At 40.0% G+C, this 14,754-nt stretch overlaps 2 protein-coding genes across 2 annotated transcripts; both read left to right on the top strand.

The window, feature by feature from the left end:
• The first annotated feature begins 1,915 nt into the window (after window positions 1–1,915).
• Window positions 1,916–7,392, top strand: LOC134323434 (extracellular calcium-sensing receptor-like). Its single transcript, XM_063004961.1, has 6 exons — window positions 1,916–2,112; window positions 2,249–2,537; window positions 3,205–3,960; window positions 5,719–5,946; window positions 6,043–6,166; window positions 6,479–7,392. The coding sequence occupies exons 1-6, from the start codon at window positions 1,919–1,921 to the stop codon at window positions 7,390–7,392; spliced, it is 2,505 nt and encodes an 834-aa protein (XP_062861031.1). The 5' UTR covers window positions 1,916–1,918.
• A 1,185-nt stretch (window positions 7,393–8,577) lies between these two features.
• On the top strand, window positions 8,578–13,952 carry LOC134322970 (extracellular calcium-sensing receptor-like). The gene is made up of 7 exons (XM_063004374.1): window positions 8,578–8,622; window positions 9,385–9,662; window positions 9,792–10,080; window positions 10,724–11,461; window positions 12,317–12,544; window positions 12,638–12,758; window positions 13,039–13,952. Exons 1-7 carry the CDS (start codon window positions 8,578–8,580, stop codon window positions 13,950–13,952), a joined length of 2,613 nt encoding a protein of 870 aa, XP_062860444.1.
• Window positions 13,953–14,754: the final 802 nt, after the last annotated feature.

Here is a 14,754-nt window from a genome sequence, read left to right as displayed (position 1 = left end):
AAAATGTACGTCAAACAATCAACAATAAATAAAAAAACATTCATGACTTCATTCAACAACCACACAACCTCCAGTGAAACGCTCTTTTTGTAGCTAACGTGTTGGGTGCCACCTAGGCTGACCAATGACAACGCTCTTGTTAGGTTTGGCAGTAAACCAGTAAAAACACCACACACACCAGACACAGAGGTAAGATTTTACTAATTTATTAAGGACTCAAGATTCAAAATACTCAGGGCAGAAGGTGCTAGAAAGGAGCAGCGAGGGATCCAGGAGACTAGAAAGGAGGCAGGAGGAACCTGGAGGGTAGGAAATCCAAAGAAAAAATACACAAAATATAATAAATTGGAATTCTAAAAAACAGTAGAGCTGAGCAGTAAACAGACTGGCAGCAACGGACGATCTGGTAAAGAGTGGGGGAAACCAGAGGCTTATGAAGGCAGGGTAATGAGGAGCTGATTGAGACCAGGTGTGTCTTATTAGCCAGGGAAGAGATCCATTGGCTGGGCTGCAGAGGCAGTTAGACTGGTGCAGTTCCCTTAAGCGCCCCAGACATCGCCAAAGCATCCTAAAGTTCAGCACAATGAATAAACCTGCCCAGATGGAACTCCTGACAGTACTCCCCCCTTAACAGACGCCTTCTGGCGACCTACCCTACTTGTCAGGATTGTCTCGGTGAAACTCCTGGATGAGGTGGGGACCTAGAATAGCCGAACGAGGAAACCAAGAGCATTCCTCAGGCCCATATCCCTCCCAGTCAACTAGGTATTGGAGGCCCTGGCCATGGCATCTGGAATCAAAGAGGTGGCGGACTGTGTAGGCTGGGTGCCCTTTGATGAGCCAGCGGGGGGAGGGGGTTTGGAAGGAGGGCAAAGGTTGGAGTGGTGGACAGGTTTTAGCTGTGAGACATGGAAAGTGGGGTGAACACGCATATGTCTGGGGAGCTTTAGACGGACTGCAGTGGGGCTGATGACTTTCTGGACTGTGTAGAGGTCAATAAAACGAGGTGCCAGTTTTCTGGAGTCGGTGCGCAGTGGGATGTTTTAGGAGGATAACCAGACAGACTGACCAGGGAGGTACTGGGTACTGGGTCTTTGGAAGAGGTTGGCGGAACGCTGGGTGGAGGTCTGGGACTTTAACAGAACCGGTTTGACAGTATTCCAGACTTTCCTGCAGCGGCGGATGTGGTGCTCAACAGAGGGAACTTCCAGGTCTAGTTCCTGTTATGAGAACAAGGTGTGGAGGTTTTTCAAGTTACGCCGTTATTCGCACTCATAGTAAACTGGTCAAGGTTAGTGCACTGCTTACATCAAGCTAAAGCGCACACTGGGATTTGGATCCAATCACCTGCATTTAGTATTAGCAGGGTAAATTTATTTAAATCTAATTTGGTTGCACATACAGAAACCAACGCCTTCACCGGATTGCATACCATGAATCCTGACCTCTGTGCTCTGTGGTCCAACAAAGAGAACAAAGGAGAAAGCCAACGCCCAAGTTCTGGCCCCTGCATAGCATCCATAACCAATGGGGACGAATTACAGACACATTTAGACAAATTCTTTCTCAGCATAAGGTGACAGTTTAGGGTTTTAAAAAAACCACTGTTCCACACCATGGTACAGATAATATTGGAACCTTAAGTTGAGTAGATTTTTAGATATGATATGCTGTACTTTACACGTCTCTTACAAATATATGTAAAACAAAACAGTGTAGAGTAAATAAAATCAAACCTAATACAAAAAAAACACGTCAAGCATCTAGCGTTCACACTGATGACATCACAAATGTAAAGCTCTCTGATTTGTCCATACTAAACGCTCATATCCAGAAGAGAGCCGAGCTTATCTATAAAACTCAGAATGTTGTAGCTGTTCAGTATTCATGCAGCACGAGCAGTGGAACAGCCTTGGTGATGTATTTTCATCTACTTTTGCTTTCTCTCAACCTGGTGAAAGCAGATAATTGTAAGATTTTGGATGATCCGGCGAGTCCTCTACTGTCTAAAGATGGAGATGTGATAATCGGAGCTTTATTTTCAATACACAGTGGTATAGAGGTGCCGTCACTATCATATACTGAAAAACCTCCACCGTTTATCTGCACCAGGTTCGTTACAGTGGGCTGTTTACTGTACACACTGAACTTAATCAATGAGTTTACAAAACAAGTATCATTGTATGTTATTGTATATTTGATATTTAATTTACACTTTTCACTTGTTTCTGGTTACATATTCCGACAGGTTTAATCTCCGAGAATTACGCTTTGCTCAGACCATGACTTTTGTGATTGAGGAAATCAATCGAAGCAGCAGCTTGCTCCCAAATATATCAATTGGTTACAGGATTTATGACAACTGTGGTACAAGATTATTATCCATGAAGGCTGCCATGGCTTTAATGAATGGTCAGGACCTAACAGCAGATGGAACCTGCTCTGGACAAGCGGTAGTACAAGCCATTATTGGGGAATCTGAGTCTTCTCCTACTATAGTACTCACAAAAACTACAGGACCGTTCAAGATCCCAGTGGTAAGAATCATTTACTGACCCTGTATTAAGGTTATAATCTTAAAATGCTTCAGTTAAACTATGAATTGTTCATATAGTTACTGCATTTGTGACCAGTTGATTGGAAAACAAGGCCTTAAAGTCTATTAAGGATTTTCTTTTATAATATGATAAAACCTAATGGGGTCACAAATGTACATACACTAAAAGCATGTAGAGAAATACTGCTGCACAAGAAAGAGGCCTGTTTTCTTGTTTTTCATTGCTTATTTATTAAGTGACAAACCACATTCCAGCTTTAAGGTGCTGATTTGAAGCAATAGCCTCTTTTTTGCAGGGTAGTCACTAAGATTAAGGAGACCATTAAAATACAGAATGTGTAATGTGTGCAGTAAAACCAGCCGATTAGTTATGGATGCAGTAAAAAGTTACCAGTCACGTAGTCATTTAGAATCATAATCACCAGCGAGCAGTTAGGAGACCATGCCATGTTACCAAATTATTATTTTTAAGGTTTGTTGTATTAAAAAGAAAAAAATCCAATAAACAATGTGCATTATTCTATTCATGATTTACTATTATTTTAGTGAGTAAGTTTTGTTATTGTACATTTAAAATGAATATCAGTGAAAATCTTGGAAAGTTTGTGTACACCACATTTTTAAATGTAATTTTCTTTCCTACTCAGATAAGTCATAGTGCTACGTGTGAATGTTTAAGCAGCAGAACAGAATACCCATATTTCTTCAGGACTGTAGCGAGTGATTACTACCAGAGTAGAGCGCTGGCTTATTTGCTGAAGCACCTCGGTTGGTCTTGGGTGGGAGCTGTGAACAGTGACAATGACTACGGCAACAGTGGAATGGCCATTTTTCGGGATGCAGCTAGAGAGGAGGGAATATGTGTGGAGTATTCTGAGAAGTTTGACCGATCAGAATCTGCTAAAATCATGAACGTGGTAGACATGATAAAGAAAGGGACGGCAAGAGTACTGGTTTTGTTTCTTGCTCACATTGAGATGAACATCCTGATAGACCAGCTGATTCTAAAGAATGTGACAGGCTACCAGATGATTGGCTTAGAATCATGGATCTCTGCTGTCAATCTGGCAACCTCAGCAAGTTACAATGTCCTGATTGGATCCATCGGATTTGATGTGGGGAAATTCAACATTGCTGGTTTTTCTGAGTATGTTCTCACTGAGTTTTGGGAAACAGCTTTTCCTTGTTCAGAGACAAATGGAAGCGTTTCTCAAAATAAAATCGACTGCAGCAGATACGAGGAAATGATTCCCTTTAAAAACTACAATGATGATGTTTCTGAAATTAGATTTGCCAATAACGTCTATAATGCAATTTATGCCGTGGCACATTCTCTACACAGCCTGCTCAGATGTACAGAGAACCAGAGTTGTATGAAAGGCCAGAAAATACAACCTTTACAGGTAATAAAATAATCCAAACATGAAAAAGTGACATTAGTTTGAATTGGTAAAATTTACTAGAGTTTTAATAGTTAAATCATACAAACCGGATTCCAAAAAAGTTGGGACACTAAACAAATTGTGAATAAAAACTGAATGCAATGATGTTGAGGTGCCAACATCTAATATTTTATTCAGAATAGAACACAAATCACAGATCAAAAGTTTAAACTGAGAGAATATATCATTTTAAGGGAAAAATATGTTGTTTCAAAATTTCATGGCATCAACAAATCCCAAAAAAGTTGGGACAAGGCCATTTTTACCACTGTGTGGCATCTCCCCTTCTTCTTACAACACTCAACAGACGTCTGGGGACAGAGGAGACCAGTTTCTCAAGTTTAGAAATAGGAATGCTCTCCCATTCATGTCTAATACAGGCCTCTAACTGTTCAATCGTCTTGGGCCTTCTTTGTCGCACCTTCCTCTTTATGATGCGCCAAATGTTCTCTATAGGTGAAAGATCTGGACTGCAGGCTGGCCATTTCAGTACCCGGATCCTTCTCCTACGTAGCCATGATGTTGTGATTGCTGCAGAATGTGGTTTGGCATTATCTTGTTGAAAAATGCAGGGTCTTCCCTGAAAGAGATGACGTCTAGATGGGAGCATATGTTGTTCTAGAACCTGAACATAGTTCTCTGCATTAATGGTGCCTTTCCAGACATGCAAGCTGCCCATGCCACAAGCACTCATGCAACCCCATACCATCAGTGATGCAGGCTTATGAACGGAGCGTTGACAACAACTTGGGTTATCCTTGTCCTCTCTGGTCCGGATGACATGGCGTCCCAGTGTTCCATAAAGAACTTCAAATCGTGACTCATCTGACCACAGAACAGTCTTCCATTTTGCCACACTCCATTTTAAATAACCCCTGGCCCAGTGCAAACGTCTGAGCTTGTGGAGCTTGCTTAGAAATGGCTTCCTCTTTGCACTGTAGAGTTTCAGCTGGCAACGGCGGATGGCACGGTGGGTTGTGTTCACTGACAATGCTTTCTGGAAGTATTCCTGAGCCCATTCTGTTATTTCCTTGACAGTGGCATTCCTGTTTGAGGTGCAGTGACGTTTAAGGGCCCGGAGATCACGAGCATCCAGTAGAGTTTTACGGCCTTGACCCTTACGCACAGCGATTGTTCCAGATTCTCTGAATCTTTTGATGATGTTATGCATGGTTGATGATGATAACTTAAAAGTCTTTGCTATTTTACGCTGGGTAACACCATTCTGGTATTGCTGCACTATCTTTTTGCACAACAATGGTGGAATTGGTGATCCTCTTACCATCTTGGCTTCTGAGAGACACTGACACTCTGAGAAGCTCTTTTTATACCCAATCATGTTGTCAATTGACCTAATTAGTGTTAATTGGTCTTCCAGCTGTTCGTTATATGCTCAATTTCCTTTTTCCAGCCACTTATTGCTACTTGTCCCAACTGTTTTGGGATTTGTTGACACTGTGAAATTTTGAATCAACATATTTTTCCTTTAAAATGTTACATTTACTCAGATTAAACTTTTGATCTGTCATCTATGTTCTATTACGAATAAAATATTGACATTTGCTATCTCCTCATCATTGCATTCAGTTTTTATTCACAATTTGTTTAGTGTCCCAACTTTTTTGGAATCCGCTTTGTACATTTGTCCAATTCATGGTGATGAACGGGTCTTGTAAAATGGAACCAGGACTCTAAGATAGTGTTTTTCCCTTCTTCTAGTTCATTGAATATCTGAAAAAGGTGAATTTTACCACTAAATCAGGAGACCATGTGTGGTTTGATAGCACTGGGGCAACATCTGCAAGGTATGATGTGGTGAACTGGCAGCGAGGACCTGATGGAGGGGTGCAGTTTAAGGTAGTGGGCTATTATGATGCCTCTTTGCCCCCTGGACAGCAGTTTGTCCTAGATGAAAGTGACATAGTCTGGGCTGGAGGAAAAGCTGAGGTATTAAAATGTCTCATTTTAAAGATATCGATTAAATACTGTCTAAAATAGTAACATCTTGCAAATCTAATTGCAAACCATTTGTGTTCATATCAGAAGCCCAGGTCTGTGTGCAGTGAGAGCTGTCCTCCAGGCACCAGGAAAGCTGGACAGAAAGGAAGGCCGATCTGCTGTTTCGACTGTATACCATGCGCTGAAGGAGAGATCAGTAATGACACAGGTATTTTTGGACTTACCAAATTCCAAAGAAAACTGGTTTGTTGTACGTTCTGTATTGTTCTCTTGTTATTTAGGGTACAATACCTAAAACAACACTGTCAGTAAATAAATCATGTTAAATATGTGAAACATGTAAAGTTTTATATTTATTCATACTACATCCATGTACATAACCCCAAATTTCAATTAATATGAAAAATATGTTATAGCCATTAATAAAATGTGCAGCTTTATGTGCTTTTCTGATCATGTTTTGGATGAAAATCCAGCTACTGTGTGTCTTTATTTCTAATAAACTTTGATTATTTTGCAGATTCAAATGACTGTGAGCAGTGTCCAGGAGAATACTGGTCAAATGCAGAGAGAGATAAATGTGTGTTAAAGGAAATAGAATATCTGTCATTTACGGAGGTGATGGGAATAGTACTGTTATGTTTTTCTTTGTTCGGAGCAGCATTATCTGTCTTGGTATCAATTCTGTTTCTCATTAAAAAGGACACTCCTATTGTCAGGGCCAACAACTCTGAGCTGAGCTTCCTGCTGCTCTTCTCTCTGACTCTGTGTTTCCTCTGTTCACTTACTTTCATCGGTCGACCCTCCGAGTGGTCCTGCATGCTGCGCCACACAGCGTTCGGGATCACCTTCGTCCTCTGCATCTCCTGTGTTCTGGGGAAAACAATAGTGGTGTTGATGGCGTTCAGAGCGACACTTCCGGGCAGTAACATCATGAAATGGTTTGGACCTCCACAGCAGAGACTCAGTGTTCTTGCTTTTACTTTAATTCAGGTCATTATTTGTGTTCTTTGGTTAATAATTTCACCTCCTTTTCCCATCAAGAACATGAGCTACTTCAAGGAAAGAATCATTCTGGAATGTAGTTTGGGGTCAGCTGTGGGTTTCTGGGCTGTTCTGGGTTATATCGGGATTTTGGCTCTTCTGTGTTTTGTTTTGGCTTTTCTGGCTAGAAAACTTCCTGATAATTTTAATGAAGCTAAATTTATTACATTCAGCATTCTCATATTCTGTGCAGTTTGGATCACTTTTATTCCAGCGTATGTCAGTTCACCTGGTAAATTTACTGTAGCTGTGGAGATTTTTGCTATTCTGGCCTCAAGTTTTGGTTTGCTGTTCTGTATATTTACACCTAAATGCTATATTATCCTGTTTAAACCTGAACTCAATACAAAGAAAAATGTGATGGGAAAAACTGCTGCAAAATCACTGTAATAACAATAATAATCACTGGTATATTTACTGTACATGAACTGTAAACTGCTGCTTTGCCCCCATTAGTGATGCCTCTTATGTGTTTTATGTCTAAAAAAGGCAGATAAAATTAGAAAGCAGTGATCTGTAATTTGTAAATTCACTGTAACCGGTGTTTATAACCTTTGAAAACAGCACAAATAAAATTAATTAGTTTTGACCTTTCAACTTCATTGTTTTCTGTTAATTGTGACCTTAGTGAATGTGTGCAAATAAAACCCAATAAGCACGTGTGTGTGATTAGGAAATATTCTGAGACTTTTGTTTGAGTTTGATGAGCAACATTTAAATGTACATCAAACAATCAACAATAAATAAAAAAACATTCATGACTTCATTCAACAACCACACAACCTCCAGTGAAACGCTCTTTTTGTAGCTAACGTGTTGGGTGCCACCTAGGCTGACCAATGACAACGCTCTTGTTAGGTTTGGCAGTAAACCAGTAAAAACACCACACACACCAGACACAGAGGTAAGATTTCACTAATTTATTAAGGACTCAAGATTCAAAATACTCAGGGCAGAAGGTGCTAGAAAGGAGCAGCGAGGGATCCAGGAGACTAGAAAGGAGGCAGGAGGAACCTGGAGGGTAGGAAATCCAAAGAAAAAATACACAAAATATAATAAATTGGAATTCTAAAAAACAGTAGAGCTGAGCAGTAAACAGACTGGCAGCAACGGACGATCTGGTAAAGAGTGGGGGAAAACCAGAGGCTTATGAAGGCAGGGTAATGAGGAGCTGATTGAGACCAGGTGTGTCTAATTAGCCAGGGGAGAGATCCATTGGCTGGGCTGCAGAGGCAGTTAGACTGGTGCAGTTCTCTTAAGCTCCCCAGATGTCTCCAACGCATCCTTGGTTTAGCACAATGAATAAACCTGCCCAGATGGAACTCCTGACAGTACTCCCCCCTTAACAGGCGCCTCCCGGTGACCTACACTACTTGTCTTGGTGAAACTCCTGGATGAGGTGGGGATCTAAAATAGCCGAACGAGGAACCCAAGAGCATTCCTCAGGCTCATAGCCCTCCCAGTCAACTAGGCGGCGGACTGTGTAGGCTGGGTGCCCTTTATTGAGCCGGCGGGTGGAGGGGGTTTTGAAGGAGGGCAAAGGTTGGAGTGGTGGACAGGCTTTACCTGTGAGACATGGAAAACGGGGTGAACACGCATATGTCTGACCAGACTGACCAGGTAGGTACTGGGTACTGGGTCTTTGGTAGCGGTTGGCTGAACGCTGGGTGGAGGTCGGGGACGTTAACAGGACCGCCTCGACAGTTCTCCAGACTTTCCTGCAGCGGTGGATGTGGTGCTTTACAGAGGAAACTGCCAAATCTGGTTCTTGTTCTGAGAACAAGGTGTGGAGGTTTTTCAAGTTACGCCGTTATTCACACTCATAGTAAACTGGTCAAGGTTAGTGCGCTGCTTACATCAAGCTAAAGAGCACACTGGGATTTGGATCCAATCGCCTGCATTTAGTATTAGCAGGGTAAACTTATTTAAATCTAATTTGGTTGCACATACAGAAACCAACGCCTTCACCGGATTGCATACCATGAATCCTGACCTCTGTGCTCTGTGGTCCAACAAAGAGAACAAAGGAGAAAGCCAACGCCCAAGTTCTGGCCCCTGCATAGCATCCATAACCAATGGGGACGAATTACAGACACATTTCGACAAATTCTCTCTCAGCATAAGGTGACAGTTTAGGTTTTTAAAAAAACCACTGTTCCACACCATGGTACAGATAATATTGGAACCTTAAGTTGAGTAGACTTTTAGATATGATATGCTGTACTTTACACGTCTCTTACAAATATATGTAAAACAAAACAGTGTAGAGTAAATAAAATCAAACCTAATACAAAAAAAACACGTCAAGCATCTAGCGTTCACACTGATGACATCACAAATGTAAAGCTCTCTGATTTGTCCATACTAAACGCTCATATCCAGAAGAGAGCCGAGCTTATCTATAAAACTCAGAATGTTGTAGCTGTTCAGTATTCATGCAGCACGAGCAGTGGAACAGCCTTGGTGATGTATTTTCATCTACTTTTGCTTTCTCTCAACCTGGTGAAAGCAGATAATTGTAAGATTTTGGATGATCCGGCGAGTCCTCTACTGTCTAAAGATGGAGATGTGATAATCGGTGCTTTATTTTCAATACACAGTGGTATAGAGGTGCCGTCACTATCATATACTGAAAAACCTCCACCGTTTATCTGCACCAGGTTCGTTACAGTGGGCTGTTTACTGTACACACTGACCTTTTTTTTAAGTATTGATGATTATTGTGCTTTATTATATATTTGATATTTAATTTAGATTGTTCACTTGTCTCTGGTTACATATTTCAACAGATTTAATCTCCGAGAATTACGCTTTGCTCAGACCATGACTTTTGTGATTGAGGAAATCAATCGAAGCAGCAGCTTGCTCCCAAATATATCGATTGGTTACAGGATTTATGACAACTGTGGTACAAGATTATTATCCATGAAGGCTGCCATGGCTTTAATGAATGGTCAGGACCTAACAGCAGATGGAACCTGCTCTGGACAAGCGGTAGTACAAGCCATTATTGGGGAATCTGAGTCTTCTCCTACTATAGTACTCACAAGAACTACAGGACCGTTCAAGATCCCAGTGGTAAGAATCATTTACTGACCCTGTATTAAGGTTATAATCTTAAAATGCTTCAGTTAAACTATGAATTGTTCATATAGTTACTGCATTTGTGACCAGTTGATTGGAAAACAAGGCCTTAAAGTCTATTAAGGATTTTCTTTTATAATATGATAAAACCTAATGGGGTCACAAATGTACATACACTAAAAGCATGTAGAGAAATACTGCTGCACAAGAAAGAGGCCTGTTTTCTTGTTTTTCATTGCTTATTTATTAAGTGACAAACCACATTCCAGCTTTAAGGTGCTGATTTGAAGCAATAGCCTCTTTTTTGCAGGGTAGTCACTAAGATTAAGGAGACCATTAAAATACAGAATGTGTAATGTGTGCAGTAAAACCAGCCGATTAGTTATGGATGCAGTAAAAAGTTACCAGTCACGTAGTCATTTAGAATCATAATCACCAGCGAGCAGTTAGGAGACCATGCCATGTTACCAAATTATTATTTTTAAGGTTTGTTGTATTAAAAGGAAAAAAATAAAATAAACAATGTGCATTATTCTATTATTATAGTGAGTAAGTTTTGTTATTGTACATTTAAAATGAATCTCTATCAGTGAAAATCAGTAATCATGTGTACACCACATTTTTCTTTCCTACTCAGATAAGTCATGGTGCCACATGTGAATGTTTAAGCAGCAGAACAGAATACCCATATTTCTTCAGGACTGTAGCGAGTGATTACTACCAGTGCAGAGCGCTGGCTTATTTGCTGAAGCACTTCGGCTGGTCTTGGGTGGGAGCTGTGAACAGTGACAATGACTACGGCAACAACGGAATGGCCATTTTTCGAAATGCAGCTAGAGAGGAGGGAATATGTGTGGAGTATTCTGAGAAGTTTGACCGATCAGAATTTGCCAAAATCATGAGCGTTGCAGACATCATTAAGAAAGGGACGGCAAGAGTAGTCATTCTGTTTCTTGCCCAAGTTGAGATGAACATCCTGATAGACCAGCTGATTCTAAATAATGTGACAGGCTACCAGATGATTGGTGTAGAATCATGGATCACTGCTGTCAATCTCGCAACCCCAGCAAGTTACAATGTCCTGATTGGATCCCTCGGATTTGATGTGGGAAAACTCAACATTGCTGGTTTTCCTGAGTATGTTCTCACTGAGTTTTGGGAAACAGCTTTTCCTTGTTCAGAGACAAAAAAAATCGACTGCAGCAGATACGAGGAAATGATTCCCTTTAAAAACTACAATGATGATATCTCTGAACTTAGATTTGCAAATAATATCTACAATGCAATTTATGCCATGGCACATTCTCTACACAGCCTGCTCAGATGTACAGAGAACCAGAGTTGTATGAAAGGCCAGAAAATACAACCTTTACAGGTAATAAAATAATCCAAACATGAAAAAGTGACATTAGTTTGAATTGGTAAAATTTACTAGAGTTTTAATAGTTAAATCATACATTTGTCCAATTTATGGTGATGAACAGGTCTTGTAAAATAGAACCAGGGCTCTAATTAGAACACTTGAGGATATAATTTGCTCAATCTAATATAATTTCATTGATCAAGTTGACCTAAATATGACTGTACTTCACTACAGTATATTCTAACTGTGCAATCTGAGACAAGGGAAAGTATAGGGGCTAAATAAATTTTCAGGGGACCAAAGATTAGAAAATCAGAAAATCATTGGGCACCCTCTCCCATCACTAAAGGAGCTCTACAGCACCCGCTGTCTCAGGAGGGCACACAAAATTAAAAAAGACTGCACACACCCAGGGTACCGACTGTTCGAACTGCTGCCCTCGGGTAGACGGTACAGGCAAATAAAAACAAGGACTAATAGACTAAGAGACAGTTTTTACAACAGGGCCATAGCTCTGTTAACCACAAACGTGACACAAATATGCATCATTCAATGGGTATTGTGCAATTTCACTTTAAATGGGACATGTGCAACTTCTTATTTAATTTAATTTGAATAGGACATGTGCAATAGCTCCGGTTCTGCTTCTTTTTGTTTAAATACTGTTTTATATTTTTATATTCATATTTGTATATAGTACTTTTTATTGTTTGCTGTTTTTTCCTTGTACCGAGGGGGAAGGGGGGGGGTTGTATTCCAATTTCGTTGTGCAAGTGTACAAGTACAATGTGCAATGACAATAAAAGATTCGTATTTGTATTCGTATTATTTGCTTTTATATATAAAATAGTTTTTCCCTCCTCCTAGGTCACTGAATATCTGAAAAAGGTGAATTTTACCACTAAATCAGGAGACCATGTGTGGTTTGATAGCACTGGGGCAACAGCTGCAAAGTATGAAGTGGTGAACTGGCAGCGAGGACCTGATGGAGGGGTGCAGTTTAAGGTAGTGGGCTATTATGATGCCTCTTTGCCCCCTGGACAGCAGTTTGTCCTAGATGAACGTGACATAGTTTGGGCTGGAGGAAAAGCTGAGGTGTGAAAAACATTCATTTAAATTTTTTTACTTAATTACAGTTTAAGAAGTAATAATGGAGATGTTAAATGAAGTTTGTGTTCATATCAGAAGCCCAGGTCTGTGTGCAGTGAGAGCTGTCCTCCAGGCACCAGGAAAGCTGGACAGAAAGGAAGGCCGATCTGCTGTTTCGACTGTATACCATGCGCTGAAGGAGAGATCAGTAATGACACAGGTATTTTTGGACTTACCAAATTCCAAAGAAAACTGGTTTGTTGTACGTTCTGTATTGTTCTCTTGTTATTTAGGGTACAATACCTAAAACAACACTGTCAGTAAATAAATCATGTTAAATATGTGAAACGTGTAAAGTTTTATATTTATTCATACTACATCCATGTACATAACCCCAAATTTCAATTAAAAGCAGCTTCATGTGCTTTTCTAATCCTGTTTTGGATGAAAATCCAGCTACTGTGTGTCTTTATTTCTAATAAACTTTGATTATTTTGCAGATTCAAATGACTGTGAGCAGTGTCCAGGAGAATACTGGTCAAATGCAGAGAGAGATAAATGTGTGTTAAAGGAAATAGAATATCTGTCATTTACGGAGGTGATGGGAATAGTACTGTTATGTTTTTCTTTGTTCGGAGCAGCATTATCTGTCTTGGTATCAATTCTGTTTCTCATTAAAAAGGACACTCCTATTGTCAGGGCCAACAACTCTGAGCTGAGCTTCCTGCTGCTCTTCTCTCTGACTCTGTGTTTCCTCTGTTCACTTACTTTCATCGGTCGACCCTCCGAGTGGTCCTGCATGCTGCGCCACACAGCGTTCGGGATCACCTTCGTCCTCTGCATCTCCTGTGTTCTGGGGAAAACAATAGTGGTGTTGATGGCGTTCAGAGCGACACTTCCGGGCAGTAACATCATGAAATGGTTTGGGCCTCCACAGCAGAGACTCAGTGTTCTTGCTTTTACTTTAATACAGGTCATTATTTGTGTTCTTTGGTTAATAATTTCACCTCCCTTTCCCCACAAAAATATGAGCTACTTCAAGGAAAAGATCATACTGGAATGTAGTTTAGGATCAGCTGTGGGTTTCTGGGCTGTTCTGGGTTATATCGGGATTTTGGCTCTTCTGTGTTTTGTTTTGGCTTTTCTGGCTAGAAAACTTCCTGATAATTTTAATGAAGCTAAATTTATTACATTCAGCATTCTGATATTCTGTGCAGTTTGGATCACTTTTATTCCAGCGTATGTCAGTTCACCTGGTAAATTTACTGTAGCTGTGGAGATTTTTGCTATTCTGGCCTCAAGTTTTGGTTTGCTGTTCTGTATATTTACACCTAAATGCTATATTATCCTGTTTAAACCTGAACTCAATACAAAGAAAAGTTTGATGGGAAAAACTGCTGCAAAAACACTGTAATAAAATCACTTGAATTTCCTTTCCTGAGGTATACACACATGTATATATAATACCTCACCAGTGCCGTGTTCTATATACTATGTCTAAACAAGTATATGCTAGTGTTTAGGCCTATATACAGGATAAAGGAAGCTAAAGGGAACTGCAATGGTGAAGTATATTCTAGGGTAGTGTCATCCTAAAATAGTCCACTCACAATAGAAAGCAAAATACGGCCTACTGCATAACAAAACCACAGGAACCTCTTACCATAAAGGTCAAGCATTTAGGTCTGTACTGTTATCTTGATGAATGCCACACATACCGTGAAACACATGGAACAGTGAACATTCGTACTAACATAATGTCCTCCATACCAACATGACCTCAATCATGCCATCATTTTCTTTTAATGATGTAAACAGCACATACCATAGTAAAATGTTCATCGTTTTATTGCTACATGCAGAACTTGCCTGTGTTGTGCCTCTAGTTATTTTTTCAGGTTGTTTTAGTGAATTTAATGTTAGAATTTGTTACACGTTTGTCTTCACGTGTCAAAACTGCCAATAAAGTAAAATAGAAGATTTATTGTAAGATTTTTGTGGTTTACATGCTGCAACTTCTGTGCATTATTTATTTGGTGATAATGATATAATGATTTATAATTTTATATATTTAGCTGGTGAGTTTTCTTACAAAGTATGTTGGTCAACGATTAGGACAAAAGACTGAAACGTTTTTGCCATTTATCTGATGTTTTTACCAAAAGTCACCTATAGAATACAGTAAAATCAATTAAGGTTGTTCTTCAATTGCCCAA

Source organism: Trichomycterus rosablanca, chromosome 11 (genome assembly GCF_030014385.1).
Source record: "Trichomycterus rosablanca isolate fTriRos1 chromosome 11, fTriRos1.hap1, whole genome shotgun sequence".
Classification (NCBI taxonomy): domain Eukaryota; kingdom Metazoa; phylum Chordata; class Actinopteri; order Siluriformes; family Trichomycteridae; genus Trichomycterus; species Trichomycterus rosablanca.
Note: the sequence above shows the minus strand (reverse complement) of the source record. Positions and strands in the feature narration are given on the sequence as shown.